At 37.5% G+C, this 20490-nt stretch overlaps 1 protein-coding gene across 1 annotated transcript in view; it reads left to right on the top strand.

The window, feature by feature from the left end:
- Positions 1-19545, top strand: part of ntrk2a (neurotrophic tyrosine kinase, receptor, type 2a) — a 257615-nt gene extending 238070 nt beyond the window's left edge. Inside the window, exons 16-17 of the mRNA XM_043713062.2 lie at positions 13521-13679; positions 15267-19545. Of these exons, the coding sequence (XP_043568997.1) occupies positions 13521-13679; positions 15267-15452 (345 nt within the window). The 3' untranslated portion in view covers positions 15453-19545. The remainder of the gene's footprint in view (positions 1-13520; positions 13680-15266) is intronic.
- The last annotated feature ends 945 nt before the right edge of the window (positions 19546-20490 follow it).

The raw sequence follows: 20490 nt of genomic DNA, 5'->3' as shown, positions 1-20490 counted from the left end.
ATTGTATCTGCACATTATACAGATTATCTTTCTAATGTTGGCACGGTGGGGTGGGCGGCACGGTGGCCCAGTGGTTAGCACTGCTGCCTCACAGCGCCTGTAGACCCGGGTTCAATTCCCGACTCAGGCGACTGACTGTGTGGAGTTTGCACATTCTCCCCGTGTCTGCGTGGGTTTCCTCCGGGTGCTCCGGTTTCCTCCCACAGTCCAAAGATGTGCGGGTCAGGTGAATTGGCAATGCTAAATTGCCCGTAGTGTTAGGTTAAAGGGGTAAATGTAGGGGTATGGGTGGGTTGCGCTTCGGCGGGTCGGTGTGGACTTGTTGGGCCGAAGGGCCTGTTTCCACACTGTAAGTAATCTAATCTAATCTAATCTAATCTAATCTAATCTAATCTAATCCACTTCTGAACACCATGAATTTGGAAGCTAGATTAGAGTGGTGCTGGAAAAGCACAGCAGTTCAGGCAGCATCCGAGGAGCAGGAAAAATCGACGTTTCAGGCAAAAGCTCTTCATCAAGATTCCTGATGAAGGGCTTTTGCCCGAATCGTCAATTTTCCTGCTCTTCGGATGCTGCCTGAACTACTGTGCTTTTCCAGCACAACTTTAATCTAGAATCTGGTTTCCAGCATCTGCAGTCCTTGTTTTTACCTGATTTGGAAGCTAGGTAAAGTTTGCAACAGATGAGCTAGCTGCCCTGTTCATATAAGGATAAATGAAAATCGGAGTACAAACCGGGACAGTAATAGAATTAATATGCAATCAACTTAAAATAATCATATAAATGAGGTGTAATAAAGTGTTTGTCTCATTAATAGTCCAAATAGATAAATTGCATCAATGTGCAATTCTTTATGTACATATATTTAAAGGCAATAGTGATTGGTGGAGTAAAAGAGTTAAATCAAGATGAATCCGATACATAAGTAGAGAAGTGAATGTAGACTATAAGTATGCTTAAAGAAAGGTGGTAGGCAATCAAATAAAATACAAATGAAACAACAAATAATTTGAACCTATGCTGCAATTTATAAAAAGACAAAGAGGTGCATTGAACTACGCAGAAGTCTTTGAGTGAATGGAAAATTGAAAAAGCATTCACCAAAGAAATAAAGAAGTTGGGTAAATTCCCAGGCTAACAAGAATAAAAAAACAAGGTGGCATCATTCTTGCAAAATCTAATCAGTTTCTAGGTCCAATTTTATTTGCTGTCCTCCATCATGATCATTCATCACCAGTTATTTCTAATTCAGGAGAAACTTGCAACTAGTTTCTTAAGAATGCAGAATTGGACAATTATGTTGGGACCTCTGCAAATTTAAATAAAGCACAAAGGCAACTCAAAATGAAAAGAAACCCCCCACTGAGGATCAAACTCCTTCACAAGTACAGTATCTCTGATTTGGCACAAAAAAATGGTGTAAACAAGAAAATAACATTGAGAGAAAATGGCGTTGGCTCAGAGTTTGCTTTTTATAGGAGCTTTAGGTGAAAAATCAATGAAAAATATGCAAATTAATTCCTTAAATCAGTTTTTGTAATTAATGAAATAATCATTGTAACTTTTTTTGGTTAAATAATTCTATAATTAGCAATATGACATGTTCAGTCTGTTTAATTATTTTAAAAAATGTTCACGTTTGGATCTAGAAGTCTGACACTCAACATTCGGCCTTGGATGAAAAAGCAAGTTAGCAGAAAGTAGGTATTTAAAATTCAGTGACTTGAGGCACAGTGACAAGCAAACAGCAGGTTAGGGGATGTGTTCTTTTGTCCCCTCATCCCAGGAATCTGAGTACTCCAGGATCTTTCACTCATCCTGCAAAAGTTAATTATTAGGTTTTACCCCTCCCATTAAGATTGGTTTAAAGAAATCTATGATCTGATTCTGCAGAATTCGTTTTTATTTCACTTTGTCAACTGTTGAAGTAGTGATGAAGCTCAAAAAATATGATGAAATTCTACTTTTGAGCGCTGATGCTAATTTGTTTCCTTCATTAACAAGCAGGCGCATATTACAGACATAAATGTCAACGTTTATTCTTCAGTTCAGTTCATCCCCCCACTCCTTCTCTCCCCCCCCCCCCCCCCCCGACTGAATGAAATTCTGTATCCAGTAAGTCCCTTTTGCGCAAGGCAGTATAGTTTGTGGCCAAGCCATACTTTAATTGGGAGACTCTTAAGTCAATAAATTGAGTTGTTTGCACTGGGGCTGCACTTAATTAGCTAGGGTCATCATGGGTCAAAGCAACTCTTTCCCTTCGAAAAACAAGCCATAAATCTGATTCACTGAAAGCTATCTTCACTATTTAATTTCTCCTGTTTTTGTTCGTTTATGGGAAGGTTGAAACATACAAAGGTTTTTGCATACAAAATTTCTATTAATTGGCAGTAAGCTACAAGGGCAATTATTTGAATCAATTTTGAGGTCACCATAAACTATGACTGTGATGCAGTGGGCAACAAAGTTTAGTTCTTGATCATATCTCATACCTTTATTAATATTTTGAACCTTTTGCAGTCAACACTAAGGCAGCTAACTACACTGTTCCTTGGTGAGTCTCTGCAGTCTGCTACAGCCCCTTTCAGTCAAATCGCTTGGAAATAGTCAGAATGCCTAGCTTAAAAAAGCAAATGACTTTGACCCCAGAGAATAGGCCATGTCCAGAGACAGAACTATATGACCTGTGGAAACATTGGTGTGCAGACGATTTGCCAGTAATCTGATCTTCAAGGGTCCCTCTAAGTCACATGGCATTCTATAGAAATTAACTGCTATGCAACAGTTTCAGGAATTAACCGTGGGTTAAATATTTGGACAGAAGACAGGGACCTCAAATTTTGGATGGGTAGTCATTAGCACGCTGATGATAATTACCTGTCTTTTTTTCACTTGTGTATTGTTTAGTTTTCATTGTCTTGAGACAGTCAACATTGACTGCCTTGGAAACAATGCTGAAGCAGGCATTAGACATCTGACTTACATATTTAAACAGTATAATGCCAACCTCTCTCTGCCACAGTTCCCTTGTTGTTATCACATCCCCTATCCTTTCATCAATCAAGCACCTTTTCTTTTTCTACAATGTTATTGCTCTTCTACTTTGTATCTTTTGTATATTGGTATAACCCTAGACCCCCTTTGCTGTAACTGGATTTTCAAAGTGGCTAGAGCCACACTTCTGGTAGGCAGGCGATGACTGGTGCCAACTCGCAAGGCAGACAGCAGCTTTGTTGGAAACTGCAGCTTGTGAACAAGATGGGGAATTAAAAATATCACAAATTGGTCACAGACATTAAGTTGAGGTGCAACATTTGTTCCAGTGTTGGTTGATTCCTCAAGTTTCACACAAAAAAAGTCACAGATGGAAACAAACTTCCTTTTTTTCTGAGGGGACCCTGACAGCTTGCCCTAACATGCACCAGACCATTTGGCTTTGCTCAGCAAAAGGATTTAAAATACCATTCTGTTCCCAACAGGCCATTTAACAAGTTCCTTACAGACCTTAAGTAGTAGTGAGGGGATGTCTGATATCTGCACCGACCCAAAAGGTCTTTAAATATTACAAATTATCCCCAAGACAGCAGGATCCATTTCCATCTTCTCTTGGAACATAGATTCCAATTCAGCCTCATACCCATCCTCGTTGGCAGTTGAAAATACAGACCCATATTTTTCACAACTTCGCCCACTCTAAATCTATTCTGCAACCATTAGCAACTTCTTTTCATGCTATGTTCTTAGGCAATTCCAGTATCATCACTGACCATTTTAAAAAATAACACATTGATGTTGGTAACTAATTTACAGTCAGCCTATTATCCATGTGGTCAGTAATACTATTAAATGATTGGTTAATACTTTGTATTTAAAGTGGTGCATCAGGAATTGCTGTATAAGCTGGTGTATTCAAGTACAACAAAGTAAAAACAGAAATTGTGGGTATTTTTAACAGAAGAGTATCTAATAATTTAGTCTATGAAAATGCATTTTTGAATTGTCAGATTCATTTGGATTTTGGATTATTTAGATTTACCTGAATGCATTGCAAAAGCTTACACTATAATGCAAAAGTAATATGATCAAAATGTGAAACTTTAAGATGAACATTTGGTGCAGAATCGCATAGGCCACTTCAAAAATTTTGCATTCTCAAAGCTATTCTTTTTTAACGTAATACCTCTTTTAAGACAAATCTTTCTGAGACAAAAACATACAGAGGCGGAGATGAAGGGAAGCACCCAACAAAGACACTGTAAATTTATTCTACACTGGATTGGAATGCTAATTGTTTTTACTGGCAGGGTGTGGACACCTCGCCTCAAAGTAGGATGATGTAAGCCAGTTTTACACTCATTGTGTGTTAAAGATTGTTTTCATAAAACTGAAGATTTGAGTAATGATTTTAGCACAAAATGGCTTATAGCCCAGAATCACTAACTGGAATCTGCAGTAAATAGGCAATTTTTTTCCGCTAGTGAGATCTTCCACATTCATAATGTTTATTAAATACAGGTCAAGAGCATTATTGATGAATTGAGAATAATTTTCCATGGCTCTTACACAAATGTCAGTTGCTAGATATAAAGGGCAAAAGGTGAATTGATGTCTGGAGAATAGGGACTCATCAAATTTTCTCTGATTAAGACAATGTTGGTTTAGTAATTGAATAGTAAAATACACCCTAATCTCAGATTAACTAAAAATAAGGAAACAGGGAAAAGAACATTTACAGTAAGAAAAATGTATAATTTTTTATTAGATTTTTGGGGGATGTAAATTCTGAAGGAGAGCTTTAGTTCTTTAGAAAACAGGAGACTTAACTGAAATATTCAAAATTATAAAGCAGATTAGCAAAACTAATCCCCAGGTGAAATATTCATTATCGAATACCAAGTGATCCAAAATGAATATTGTGAAGATAGGAATATCAAAATGGAAGTATTTTTACAAAAAAGTATACTGAACTTGTAGAATCAATCTTCAAATGATATGAGTTGAAAGGGTGGTATTTGTGAAGAGAGAAAAGATTTGGGCGTATGGCGAGAATGATAAATCATGAGGATGAGCTTTATCCCCTTGGATCATGTGACCTATTCCTATTTGTATTTTTGTAATGCTTTTCAGATTTTTGAAGACTTTTTTTTGAATAGGTATTTTTGGAAAATAATACACTATTTCAAAATGTGTAGTCTTGTGGATTCCTTTCCCTCAAAGATAGAAAAACATTTGGATGATGATGGAGTAGATTTTAATGTTCCATATTGATCAGTTGGATATAGAAAGACTGTTCCAAGCAATTGCAATGAGATCCAATTGATCTTGTTCCTGGGCATTTATTAAAATGTGGTTGGCAAAATCAGCAAGCAATGTGCTTCCGGTTGGTGCTCACCAATTCTAAAGGCAGTTACTTGGGTATGATGGGGGCTGTAATGGGTTTGTAGTAGCATCTTTAAAGAAAAGTGCACCTTGCATCAGGAGCGCAAAAGAGACAGTACTTTGGAACAACAGTCAACATGCCTCCATAACTACAGAATCATGCACAAATTCTCCCAAAAGTTCTGAACTGACAAGCTCCTGCTACAAAAAAAACCTCTAAAGTTCCCACTTAACATTCCCGAAAAGAATCTGAGGATTTTCTTCCTTAATAGAGTTAGCTGCCCATTGGTTTTTACTAGCTGCCCATGATTTGCGAGCAAATGTGGGAACTGGCAGAAACCAACTGGCCTCAGTGGTTAGAGTTGAAAATGGCTTCATTTTATCTTTGCTATTCACCCTGATTTGCCTGCATATTTGAGATGCACTGACGTGGATTTTGGGCATCAGAATGCAGTTCTTCTTGCCAATCATAAGTTCAGTGAATCAAAACAATGCCAACACAGTAATTTATTTTGATTTGATTTATTATTGTCACATGTACCATGGTACAATGAAAAGCATTGTTTGAGTGCTATCCAGACAAATCATACCTTACATAAGTACATCAGGGTAATAAAACCGAATGCAGAATACAGTGCCACCCCCATATCCACGGGTCTGGTTTCCACGATTTCAGTTACCCGTGGTTTGCTGTGGCACAAAGATATAAAAGGAAACGTTCCAGAACCAGGGACCAGGAGGCTGCCGGGAAGATATGTTTCCCGTTTGAGTGAATGGGTTTGCACCTATCCGCAGTTTCGGGCTTCCGTGGTAGGTCTTGGAATATATCCTCCGTGGGTATAGGGGACTACTATTAGTGTTACAGTTGCAGAGAAAGACCAACTTTAATATATGAAAGGTTGGATCATCAGTCTGATAATAGCAGGAAAGATGCTGTTCTTGAATCTATGGTAATTAATTTGATTCTGTTACTATCACATTTTAAAGCACAAACACAACAATAACAAAATGAAAATGATCACCAATGTGTTGTTGTAATTTCATGAATTGAGTTTTCCCAAATTGCTGAAAGCATTGAAAAACGTTCACTATTTTATTTGTTTTTGTGCTTAGACATGTAGAAATGTTTATTATCCTCACTGGCGTAAAGATAGTCAGCTGTGTGGTCCATTCACACGATCCCAGTGATAACTTCTGGTGAAGACGATTTTCAGCACTTCGTCTATCCTCCTCTTATTTATATTGCAGTACTTCTGGAAATGAAGGATACTTTGAACACACTAAATATTCAGAAGTGAATTTCCACAGCAAACCTGTAGCACCTAAGAGTAACACTGAGAGTTGTGTTTATTTGATGCTGTTTAACCCCCACAAATCTGCAATTTTGTCAGGGGACTAGGATCAAACCAAATTATCAATCTAATGTGATCAAAATTCATAATAGATTACTTTTTCTCAATGAAATTGGTACACATCTCTCTCTTTTAATTAAAGGAGTGCGCTCACTCACAGAGAGGCAAAATGTTCTCTGTCTCTTCTCTACGTTTGTCTTGGCCTCGACATCAGAGTATATATTCAAGAGGCAAAGTGTACTTTTGTAAAACCCTTATAAATAGTAAGCCCTAACACTTGCTACTTTACGATTATTTGCTGTCTCTGATCAGAACCAAATTAGCTATGCTTTCCATTAACCATTATATATTTTTTTTTCTAGGTCTGCTGTCAGATTCATAGTGATCTTTTTATAGACTCTACGTACTTGACCTTTCCCTCCAATACCAGCAGCAGTTGTATATATGTGTTCAGGGGAGTACTATCAAGATATGAATTCAAATGCTGGAGCATATGTGTTGGTTGGCAGTCTTAAACAATATATTATCATGTTCCTTACTCATTTCAGAAATATGATCTGTGCATTTAAGAGTCTTACAGCAATGGATTCTTAGTTTCTGGCACTTCTGATAGTCTAGAGAAGTAGAAGCAATACAATAGGTGCGTCTCTCTGATCCGTTATACATTAATAGTGGTGGAGATAGAGGTGTTCTCTGCTAACATAAGGAACTCCTGTGCTGAACTGGAACTTGGACTATATTTTATCTGCCCTCTAAAGGTGAACTGGGAAGTGGAAGTTGTGGTGGTGGAATGGCTGTTAATTAGGTGACCAATTAAGGACAGTTTCCTGAATTCTATGGATGTTGCTGCCAAGGCAGTTAAGATGCTGGCCTTCTGAATGGACCAGCAACTATGAGAGAAGGTCCCTACGGCTGCTGACCAGTTGGGTGCTGCTGAAAATGTTACACAGAGTCCCATTGCTTTCAGTCCTGGCAGCAGAGGGAAAAACCAGTATGGATAAATACAAAACCAGGTAGAAATTAACTGGCCTGTAGCAGCATAAATTAGTTTTAATCTGCTTTCATATGGTCTCTTATCAGTATTCCAGTAGTATACCGTAATACTACTAGTCTCAGCAGAAATGGTTTCATTTCTGGAGGCAGATGTTTGGAGGCTGCTCATGTCTAGAAATGCATGAGGGCAACAAAGCACTTGCTTATGTCTGTGACCTGAAGTTTATTCCTCCTGGAACAGGTCACTAACCTGAAGCAAGACACTATAGCTCGTGGGGTGCCATTCTGCATTGAGCAAGGCTGGCCAGGAGTCTACCTTGTTCTTATTCCCTTAGTGTTGCATGTGTTGGAAGGATTTGTCTGCTAACAATCAACCTGTTTGTTTGTGTTATGAGCACATTTTTCATCATCCTGAAGTCCCAAAATAATGAAATCTGCAACTTTTGACACAAAAGCTATGACACTATCCACAATGTCATTAAACCTTTAGTATCATACAATCTCTACAGTGTGGAACAAGGCCATTTGACCTGACAAGTCCACACCGACCCTCTGAAGAGTAACCTACATAGTCCCAATCCTCTACCCTATTATTCTACATTTATCCCTGACTAATGCACCTAGCTTACACTATGGGCAATTTAGCATGGCCAATTCACCTACCCTACACATCTTTGGATTGTCGGAGGAAACCGGAGCACCCAGAAAAAAAACACGTAGACACTGGGAGAATGTGCAAATTCCATGTAGACAGTCTCACACAGAGGCTGGAATCAATCGCAGGTCCCTGTTGCTGAGAGGAAGCAGTGCTAACCACTGAGTCACCTTGCCATCCAGGATGACTTACCTGTTGAGAAAATTATTACCTTTGTCTTTACCTTCACCCAAATTTATGGCCCATCTCTTTAAGACAAATTTCTCATGCCACATTTTGTGAGTAACTGTTGAAAAATTGTTTAGATAATTACAAAGTGCTCTTTTGGATAACGTGACTTTAAAACAGCTTTGCTGTCTGCTGTGACTTGCTGAGCTGCAAAAGCCAGTGTATGGACCATGTGAAACTTGGAACTGATACTGTAACTTGCTCCCAAGACATCACATTAGTGACCTGACATTGAACAGTGTGGTAATTTAAACAGCCACAGCATCACCATCTGACACTCCTGCATAACCTCAGAGTAATTCTCAAACATTTGCAGTCATTACGAGCAGAGCCAGTTACTTATAACAAGGATAAATTAGTTTGGATATGCTGTGTTTCCTAAACTATAAATTTATTTTCTCAACTCCATTAAACTACTGCAAATAAGGAATTTAGCGATTACCTGATATCATTTATGATGACACTTAGTGCATATCGTGTGTTCCATTCCCAACAAAGCTGTAGATTTATTTGATATTACCAGCAAAGCTGCGGTCATTCACCAGCAGGCAAACTTAGATATGCTTGATATAATCAAATCATTTCCTGGCACCACTTCAAAGTGAATCTGTAGCCATTTGCAACCCAGCAATCATCAGTCCTATCTACTTTCAGTATTGGATCACAGACAAAGGCAAAATAAAGCAAAGAGCAGATACTGCTAAAGTTAGCAAAATCCAATAAAACGCTGTTCTCTGCAAACTTCAGCAATGTTGTTGAACTCATTGCCCTTTCTATCCAAGTTAGTTAGGATAATGGAATCAAAATGACATGTTTTGACCAATTGAGAGAAAATGCACTATTCTCATCACTACAGCAAAGACGGTTAGAGTGAAACAAAAACAGAAAATTCTGCAAAAACTCAGCAGCTCTGGCAACATCTGAGGAGACAAAGCGGTATTAATGTTTTGGGTCCAGCAACCCTTCTTCAGGACGGGAGAGTGACATTGGTTGCAGTGGTTTTTGCAAGAGAAGTGATAAAATGAAGATTATTGATACTGCTCATTCTAAAAGGGCAACTTCCATGAGATTATAGGACAGTCATTAATATTTAAGGCGACAAAAACTGCTGAAACTAGGTTGACATATAAATAACAAAGCATGCAGAGAGCTCGAATTTAATTTTTAATGAGGCTTGAGCCATTTGACAATTAATCACTTTTTGAAGGCTCAAGGCTATTGTTATATTTAAGTTCCTGAATGTACATAAATGTTAGTCAATAGGATGAAGGAGGATTGTGGGATATCGCATTTTATCTTTTTACAGTGATGATAAAGAAGAATCAATTTTGATTGTTTCGCAGTATCTATTTAAATCGGTTGTTTGTTCATCTGAATTAAAATACAAGTCTCACACTTGCTCAGTGCTGCAGTCATCTTGTTTTATAGTTGTGTAAAAGGCTGTGTAGCTGCCTTTAGATCAAGTAACTAGGATCTTGGCAATTAAATGAAGATGGCTGTTTCAAATCTTAAGATTGCTTACTCAGTTGAATTTTTTTTCGGTTCCAGCCAGGGCCTAGATAAAAGGCTTTTGTTGGTGTATCAAAAATGGGGTCATGTGACAAGCTAACAATAATCATTCTCTCTTGCCCACCATTGATGGAACAGTTTCTAGTTAACATGGGAATCCTGACAATCCATAACATTCTGACCTAACACCTGAAGGCTGGATGTTGGTAATTGTCCTCCAGAAGGAGCAAGTACAAGCACATTGAAACACTGCTACTTTATTTAAAGAAATATCCCGAAAATTCTAAAGTAAAGTTACCTTTAAGTTGAGGATATGATGTAGAAAATGAATGTGTTGTGGCTATCATAACGAAACAAATTTATAGATGATCACAGATTTCCCTTCATTAACTGATAACTCAGTTTTGGGATTTAAACAAAGAAAAGATTTTGATTTGTTTTATTTAATCAGTGAATGCATTTTTGATTTAATTTGTGAAACCCTTGGGGGAGGGGCTTTGGAAATGCGATGGGTGGAAGGAGGTCAAGGTGAGGGTGATAGGCCGGAGTGGGGTGGGGGCAGAGAGGTCAGGAAGAAGATTGCAGGTTAGGAAGGCGGTGCTGAGTTCGAGGGGTTTGACTGAGACAAGGTGGGGTGAGGGGAAATAAGGAAACTGGAGAAATCTGAGTTCGTCCCTTGTGGTTGGAGGGTTCCTAGGCGGAAGATGAGGCGCTCTTCCTCCAACCGTCGTGTTGCTATGGTCTGGCGATGGAGGAGTCCAAGGACCTGCATGTCCTTGGTGGAGTGGGAGGAGGAGTTGAAGTGTTGAGCCATGGGGTGGTTGGGTTGGTTGGTCCGGGTGTCCTAGAGGTGTTCTCTGAACCGTTCCGCAAGTAGGCGGCCTCTCTGAACCGTTCCTTTAATAAGTCTTTGTGCCTAGAAATATAGCCATAAACTCAATCTCTCAGGACAGTAACATTGGCTGACCATGAGTCCTTCAGGCTGCTGTACAGAAATGGACCTTTATTCATGAATGTACATTGGGAACCTCACTTATTCCAAGCACAAATATTCCATCTTACTTCTGGAGAAGCTCTAGTGTAACAAAAGTTGTGCATAATCTAAGCAACATGGTTCTCTGCTGCTTTCTCCTCTGTTGTGCAATGGAACCGAGTGTTTGCTGGTGTTCGAGCCAAATAACATCAGCCCATTTTTATCCAACTATTTAAGCTGAAGTAAAATGAAGTGATTGGGATCGTACACTGTTACTTCCACTTTGTGGAAATGGTAGACAAAGTACAGCAAATACATAAAATTGACCTGATATATGTTGTAATTATAAATAAAAGTATATCTCGTTGATATAACTAAAACCATTTGGAATAGATTTCTATGGATCAATTGAGCATCATTGTTGCTGCTGAGATTGTCTTGGGTCTTCAACTAATAATAATATTTTTGGAAAGGCAAAAGCTTTGTGGCATCAGTGTAAGTTTACAGACAAGACTGCCATGTTGGAATTGATTTACTTCACACCCTTGTGGAGCATGATCAGAATTAAAAGGGGCCCTAATATATTTAATGAGCAGGATGTTAGCCTATCCATGATGTTCAGCTGTAAGAGCAGGGTGGTTAGTGGGATTATTTGGCAGGATGGATGACACGGTGACAGTGGTTAGCACTGCTGCCTCACAGCGCCAGGGACCCAGGTTTGATTCCAGCTTTGAGCATCTGTCTGTTTGGAGTTTGCACATTCTTCCAATGTCTGCATGGGTTTCCATTGATTTCCTCCCACAGTTCAAAGATATGCACGTTAAGTGGATTGGCCATGCTAAATTGTTTGTAGAGACTATGGATGTGCAGGCTGGGTGTATTAGTCTTGGTAAATGCGTGGTTATGGGAATAGGGTAGGAGGCTGGGGTTTAGTGGAATGCTCTTTGGAGGGTCAAATAGTCTCTTTCTGCACACCTTAGAGATTCTGTGTGAAAGATCCCTGCTGCACGTCTGTCAAATGATGGCAGTAAAGAAGAAGCAACTCTGAGAAGATTCCTGGCTGGTGTGCTCTTCCGGCTTTGGAAGGAACCGGGAACATGAGGAAAATAATTTTTTAAAAAAGCATGAACAAAAATGAAAAATGTATATTTGTATTTTGCTTATTCAATGTTGCTCCTGCATATAAATGGTAGAGTGTTTATTTCTAAGCATTTATAGCTAGGCTGAATGTTTGATACTGCTTCAGTGTATGCAGATTCTCCTTTCATTTATGTGTGGGGCAGTACACAAAATATTAATCCAAAGTTGTCAGAAGGAAGAAAATAATTGCAGCACACACTTGTTCCACATTCATAGCATTGAAACTACTCCTATTTTTGGCAATAAAACATGACTAAAATATGTCCATTTTTGAACAATCTCAATAATCCAGATACATGCTCACTGTTGGTGTTGCTAAGATACAGATGACAGCTGATAATTTCGATAAATGTAGTTTGGCTGGGTGGCCTTTGATCCTGGCTGTATTAAAAAAAATCCTAGTCCATCTTATTCTACAGAAGCTCATATTTCCAGAAATGCAGAAGAACATGCATAATTAAGCAAAATTCAAAAAATACTGATAAAGTAAATGCCTTTTCAAAGTCAATCACTTTATAAAAACAATATGCTGTTAAGATTGGAAGAAAATGAGAAGTGAAATTAATGTCAAAAAAGGTCAGGCAGGTCACTAAACCAATTTAAATATAAAGAACCATGTTTATTTTTAAGTTCAGGTTAAACCCTTCTGCCAAAAACACACAGAAAAGCCCACCTCACTTTGTAATCTGTTAAAGTATGAGTGATAGAGAACTATTAAATTCCATTATTTAAAGGAAAACTAACAATTTATTCTTTAATTCTAAAATGAACATTAAACAACAACTATTGACAACTCTAAACCTCCTTTCTCTTAAAGGTTTGTTATCTACCTCCCACTCTATAACAATATACTGATTCAGTAAAGCCCCTATTAAATTTACAGCAACTCAAGTTTCAAAACCAAGACAGTATAGATCTTCCTCTGTTTGTAGATCTCCCTGGATCATCTTTGGTCTTCTGCTGAAAAGATGTTTCATACGAAAAAGAGAGTGTGTGGTGAATAGCAGTTTTTAAACCAAAATGTGTGAATCATATTCCTTGGTAGAGGTCTAGTTTGGCATCCTTGGTAGAGGTTCAAGTTCATAGTCCTAATGACTAAAACTAGACAAATATTGTATAACTTTCAGTCTCAGATCAGTGCCATACCCATTCATAGTATGTCTTAAGTGTGGTTGTACATTGTATTTTTGCCCAACTCACTACTGTTTTTCCAAGCTCAGTTTTGATGCAATGAATTCTCTTTAATAACTCTTATTCAGATTGAATGACATTTAATTTTGTTCCTTTTCAGGTTGGTGGTCATACCATGCTTCCAATTCGCTGGATGCCCCCTGAGAGCATTATGTACAGGAGATTCACCACTGAAAGTGATGTATGGAGTTTGGGGGTGGTGTTATGGGAAATATTTACCTATGGAAAACAACCCTGGTATCAGCTATCAAACAATGAGGTTTGTGTTAGGTTTTATGAACTTTAGTCAAAAGGTAACAGCCATTCTTTGTTACAGCATCCCTTTGTAGTACAGTTGTTTCTCTTAATTCATATGTTACCTGAAAATACAGAATTTAGTAATTGTTTGTAGTAATTTAAGGTTGCTGGTCTTGTAGTGTAGTGGTAGCTTTCTACCTCTGGGCCAGAAGCTCAGGTTTGAGTTCCAAGTCAGGGCTTGTGGGCCAAAGAACGTGTCCAGGCAAGTGAATTAGAAGCCTGTAAATGCTGCCAATTTGCCTGAGGCAGGTGAATTTTCTGGTCAGCCATCCTGCAGAAGGCAGTGGCAAACAGCTACATCACATAACCTTGGACCAATCCAATGGCAGTCCATGGCCCAACTCTGAGAAATGAGGACTTGAGAAAAGACAGACAGTAATTTTGAAAATATTGTGACTGCCAATTCCTTTAAGAATGATGTTGGCAATCTTCAAAATTTTTTCTTCACTTTAAATCTATCTCCTTTATTTTCTTTTTGAATGTAATTGCAATGAACAGTTGTGCATATAATGATCTGAGTGTGTAACCTAATAGTGGGTCGAATTAGATGACAGAATGATATGTGAACAAAATAAGGAAAACTCAGTGTTATGGTGCCAAAGAGTAGTGTTATGACATGGCAGTAAACCCTTCTGCTAATTATGCCAAAAACACAAAGAAAAACTCACCTTGCTTTGTAATGTGTTGAAGTATGAGTGACAGAGAACTACCTAAACTCCACTATTAAAGGAAAAATAAGAATTTTATTCTTTAACTCTAAAATGAACATTAAACAACAACTATTTAGAACTCTAAGCCTTCTTTCTCTTATAGGTTTGTAAACCACCTCCCAATCTATAACTGATCCAATATACTGATCCAATAAAGCCGCTATTAAATTTACAGCAACTCAAGTTTCAAAATCAGACAGTACAGATCTTCCTCTGTTTGTAGATCTCCCTGGGTCGTCTTTGGTCTTCTGCTGCAAAGATGTTTCATACGAAAAAGAGAGTGTGTGGTGGATAGCAGTCATTCAAATGGAAGATGGTGCTGTTTCTCTGGCTAACTGTCCAAAATGCCTGCTTTTTACACCCCAAACATCGAATTGTCTCATAAGGTTCAATGTTGTCAAAACAGTAAAATTCAAATTCAATTGGGTTATAGTATCTTAGAGCATAATTTAAACTGGTTGTATTTGATCTGCTGTGAAAACAGCAGGTGCTTGCCAGCTTTCACTCTCTCTTAAAAGTACAGTACATGCTTTCAACTTTGTAACAGTAGTGATCATTGCAAGTTTACTGTTTGCTCAGTGTTCTATCTAGATAGTAAGCAAATACTAGGGGAAAGGAATTTGGAGAGGTTGATGCTTTCTGTCACTTCTTGGGACTGGCTAAAGTGGTTATTGTAGGCAAGCCAGGATTATGTCTAGTATCTAGGCTACAGATATCTAGCCTGACATTGAAGTAAAAAGGACAATAATGGATCAAATGTATCAAAGTTGCAAAAACGTTTCTCAAATTGTGAAGATAAAATCATTATTAATGCAAACATTCTCTGATATTTCCACCAGGTTATTGAATGCATCACACAAGGCCGTGTGCTTCAACGCCCTCGAACCTGCCCGAAAGAGGTGTATGACCTGATGCTTGGTTGCTGGCAGCGTGAACCACACATGAGGCTCAACATCAAGGAAATTCACAGTCTCCTCCAAACATTGGCAAAGGCCTCCCCAGTCTATCTGGATATTCTTGGCTAAGCATCACTTTCACAATTGTTGCCGTGCGTGTGCGTGCGAGATTGTTGCTGCATTATGAAGAAACGTGCTCTGATTCCTGACAGTATTAATAGCAATGAGGAGAAGCTTTAAAGAGCAACATGGTCAAACTTCTCCATCTGTAGATGCATTATTGACTTTGAGTTTTATCATTCTCACTCCAATTGATTTGGCTTTTGCTCATTTGCAACTCTGCCTAAACTCAGGCCTTAATCTAACTGATAATTCTGCTGAAGACAGTCAAAATTTCTTAGTGCAATTCACAAATATTTAAAGTGACTTGCTTTTGATTTGGATGAAAAAAAGGGAAGAACAGATGACTGTAAATCATAAATACCCAGCTGCAACACATAGCAAGGAAAACAATTGATACAACTGCATATATTCCACAGGCCATGAACAAATCTTAACTGAAACTAAGGAAATATCAATGTATATGAAAAATATTTTTAATTCAGTGAAGGAAGGCATTATGTCATGATTTACTGCATACTGATAATTTAATAGGCTTCAACTTTGCTACTGGAGTCTCGAAAACTTACCTTGAATACATGCTGTTATTTAGCTACTTCATTCAAGCCCATGGTACAGAAACTTTTCCCAGCTTCTTGCTTTCTCTGTTTTTTTTTGCATTGGATAACATGTCTCACAAAGAACCAAGTGTAATGCAACAATTTGCTGTGAACTGGGCATCTCTAACAATGTGCAACAACCAATATGTGAATGCAGCCTCCAGACAGGCTTTTTGACCTTCAGGCTGGAGTGTGTTGCAATGTTCAATATTAATTTCAGGGTCAAATACTGAAGGTGATTGACTTTAATAACACAGCACTTGTAGTTGTCTAGGCAAATCATCTGAAAATGTACTTATCCTAAAGCATTCTTTCCCTTAGGTATGTGAGTGAAATATAATTGTGCATGATCCTAATACCATAATGTATGTACAAATATTGCTCATTTCTTGTACACCTTTTAGATGTAGAATGTTATCCATAATAGTGTTACATATATTTAATTAGAACCCCAATTGGAGACCATTACTTCCAGGAAATGGTCTTATGCTTTAACAGTATGATGGGATGATAGAAATACAGGAATATGGACAAAAATTGTAAAGATCATATAATCTGTAAAGAAACAGTGAAGTCAAGTCCCTAGGGTAGACAGAAGTGATCCTATAATTAACACATGATAGCCAACACATAAAACCTAACCTTAGCTAGGGTGCTATAGTATCTCCAATCTCAGCGTCCTTTGCTTGCTTAATTTTTTTTATCTCTAGTAATATTCTGGCAGATAGAGGATGGATGCATTGCAGTGTGGAATGATGGTTGATGTCTCATGTCTAGCTTGTTGACGTATAAGTCTCAGTTATCTTGTGATGCTGGGGAATCCTAGGTTAGATTTCTTATCTAGTTTGACAAATTCACACTAAAATAAGCACCCAATCTGTCAAAACCTAATGTTTCCTCCTTTAAAACCATACTCCCTCTGTGAGGGGGCACAGTTGTAACTTGTAACTGCATTCAGCAACAAGCCTTGGATTGTTCTTAGAATTTGTCTGTGTTTCTGTTTTCTCAAAAATTTGAGGAGGTCTATATAGGATATCCATTCAACTTTTTAAATGTAATGACCACATATTTAATAATTTAATACCTTTAGTTTCATTTAAAATTATTGTTTTATTTTTTTACATAAGTTATTAATTATTTGTTATTAATGTTTTGTTAATTAAGAGGATTCGAATGGCTGTTAATTAGCAAAAAAATCTGAGTTGTATATAAATAGCACAGATTACTTTTCATTATGTCTTGCTATTCATTTGTGATTTTGATAGATTCATTAAGCTGAATCCTTAACTGACAGAGATTCAGCAATTCAGCAGCATATAATAAGGCATTTACATCCCCTAGATATGAAGGATAACATAACGGATAATTGTAGATATTCTTAGGATGATCCACCAAGCAACCTGAGATCAATGGATTTTTTAGGCAATAGTGTTAAAGGGTATGGAACAAATACAGGTAAATGGAGGTAATGTAGATATTGGTCATGCTCTATTTGAATGGGGAACTACTTTGAAGGACTGAATTACTTCAACTTATTCATATATTCCAGTATCATTTTGTTCCAATGATCTGAAGGGTGTGCCTTCCATCTACATTTAGGCTCCCAAACATCATTATAATGAATCCAAATCTTAGTAAAGATGTATAAAGATTATAAAGAATTTAGTGAGTTTTGTTATAAGTTGAACTCAGCAAGAAGATTTCTTTATGAAGTTCAAAACTTCTGACCATTTGAAATGTCAATGCCACTCAAAAATACATATTAGCTATTATGCTAATAAAATCATGTTTCTTTCTTACAATTTATTATTTTCTGCTCTTACAAGTCCTTTTGTAAAAAGCAATGGATGTAAACATTGAAACAGAAGAATAAAAGCCTCAACATTTGCTGATGAAATTTCAAAATGCTTAGCGGCCATAAACTGTGGCATATGTTTGTCATAACAGGTTTAAAATAACTCAGCAAATGAGCTAACTTCTCTGAACCATTTTTGTGCATTCTGTGGATGTTGAAATGTGGCATCCAATGTATGACAGTGCTTTAGGTTCGTTACTAACACATGCCTGACATCAACTAATTTTAACATTTTACAGAGATTGGTGCATTAGCAACATTTGGACAAAGGCACTGAAAGAGGGATTGCTTCTGTTAAAATAAATACTGTCACCAGAGCCTGGAGAAATCTTTAGCTATATTCACACTTGATTAAAAGTTTTATGCTGTGATTATATTTTATCTGTTAATAAGCAACTGACTTCTTACACATTGGATTTTTGTTGGGTGAGAAAGCACAGGCAACATCGAAGGATATGTGAACCACAGCTAATTTAATTTAACATTACAATACTGGGAGTAGCTTCCAATCAGGCCAAAGACAGTCCCAGTGTGGTTTAGCTTCTTTTTTTTAATATGTGTACGAACATAGTTTCAACAATTTAAAGATTGATGGATATTTCAGCTTTAATACATTTCTTACTGGTAGTGATTGGCAGGATAGTGTCAATAAGCCAATCCTCCCTCCATTTGAATTTACTTCTCGCTCTTAACAGCATTAGGAAGGCAGATTTTTGTGTCCTAATGCACAAAGACAAATTTTACCAACTTCTTGGAACTGAAACTGTGACCTGGTGTTTTGTTTTTCTTAAATTCATCTTGATATTTAATATAATTTTATATCTTCTTTTGTTCTGATTAATGATATTTTTCAGTGTTGTCTTAAAAAAACAAAACCACTGAAGACATTTTTCTGTTGTCTTTCACAAAAATTTACACAGATGTTGAGATTAAGATTTGTAGGGGGAAGATTGTCATCATGTGTCTGATTCTATGGAGCACAAGCCAGAAGAAACATGCCCAGCACTTGTTTGATGGATTTGGTCCAAAGCCATGACAGTTGGCACACTTATGCCTTGACTCCATTGTTGTTGGCAAAGGCTGCAAAACTAGTAGGTTCTTCATGATCCTCACCCAATGCAGATAGTGAATGACAATGAGGACAGGCGTTCTCAAGGAAGCTCTGTGGCAGGTGGAATTTTGTGGGGCTGGGAGGATCACTAATTATACAAAAATCAGTTTAAAAGTTTAACATGTCTGGTTTTGAGCAGCCTGCTGCCCAAATCAGCCTCATGATGTTGTTTTATTGGAGGCTTTGCCGTTTTTTCCATTCCAGTCTGTTGTACACATTTCTTTCTTGAATAGTCTGTGTAGCACTTGGCTGATTTTTAGATGATGCCTAAGTAACTGTGTTATATATTTGTATGTTGAAATGTGACCAGTTTCTCAAATTGAAATGGAAACTTTCTTGTGATACAACAAATTCAATGGAAAAATTCTGTCTTACAATAAACATTGCCATCAGAAACATGTATTTGGTGCTGTTTTAATAGAATTGTGTTTAGAGGAAAGTTTATATAGATATGCAGATGAAATAATATGCCTGTAAACATATACAGTACTTGGTGTGAACACAGCAACCAAGCATTAAAACTGGTGTACAAACTGGCAGATTGTGTGCGCCATTCATTGTTTTTGAAATTTTCCTCTGAATTTATGACATACCAGAGCAAAGTACCATGAACTTTGAAATAAAAGCAGGAAATTCAGTGAAATACTCAGCAGTGTCCAACACCCCTGGGGGTGAGAGAGAGAAAAATGTGAATTAATGCTTTCGATTTGTACTCCTTTATGGCATGAGAGTACTTTGCTTAGTTAAAAACTGTTATATCTCTAAGCACTATTGTTTTCGACATCAGAAAACTGTAAGTTATGGGGAAACAGTAGTGTTGTGGTAATGTTACTGAGTGAGTAATCCAGAGTTCCGGGCTATTCTTCTGTGGACATCAGCTAATGTGTTTGAATCTCCTAGTGGCAGAGGGTGAAATTTGAATTCAACAAAATCTGGACTGAAAAGCTCGTCGAATGGTCATCATGCTTGCTGAAATTGTAAAACTCATCTGATTCAGGACTCCTTTATGGAAGGAAATCTGTTGTCCTAACCCAGTCTGGCCTGGGCAACAGGAAAAGGCCAATAAATACTGATTCAGCCAACGATGCCCACATTCAATGTATGAATTTTTTTTAAAAAGGATAAGTTAACTCTTATTTCTCCCTGAAAATGCTCACAATGCTGTTGGCTATTTGCAGCATTTTTATTTTTTTATGAAAAATTATAAATCAATTATTTTAAAGTCCTGTGTCTTAATGTGTCTGTCATGCATAATTTTCACATTATAAAGTGCAGCCTCCGATAATACCAAATAATCAATACTGAGATTCCACTGCACTTACAGCGGCTGATCAATAGGTCCCCAGAGGAAATGTTTAGTCCATATGCTCATGCAAGTCACTGTGGGCTAAAGAACCAGTTATGTTATCAATTAGATTTGGTTATATGTGAAAAGTAAAGGGTCGGTTAGCTCAGTTGGCTGGACAGCTGGTTTGTGATGCA

Source organism: Chiloscyllium plagiosum, unplaced genomic scaffold (genome assembly GCF_037043375.1).
Source record: "Chiloscyllium plagiosum isolate Xiang-an unplaced genomic scaffold, Cpla_swu_hap1 HiC_scaffold_2, whole genome shotgun sequence".
In the NCBI taxonomy this organism is placed as follows: Eukaryota; Metazoa; Chordata; class Chondrichthyes; order Orectolobiformes; family Hemiscylliidae; genus Chiloscyllium; species Chiloscyllium plagiosum.
Note: the sequence above shows the minus strand (reverse complement) of the source record. Positions and strands in the feature narration are given on the sequence as shown.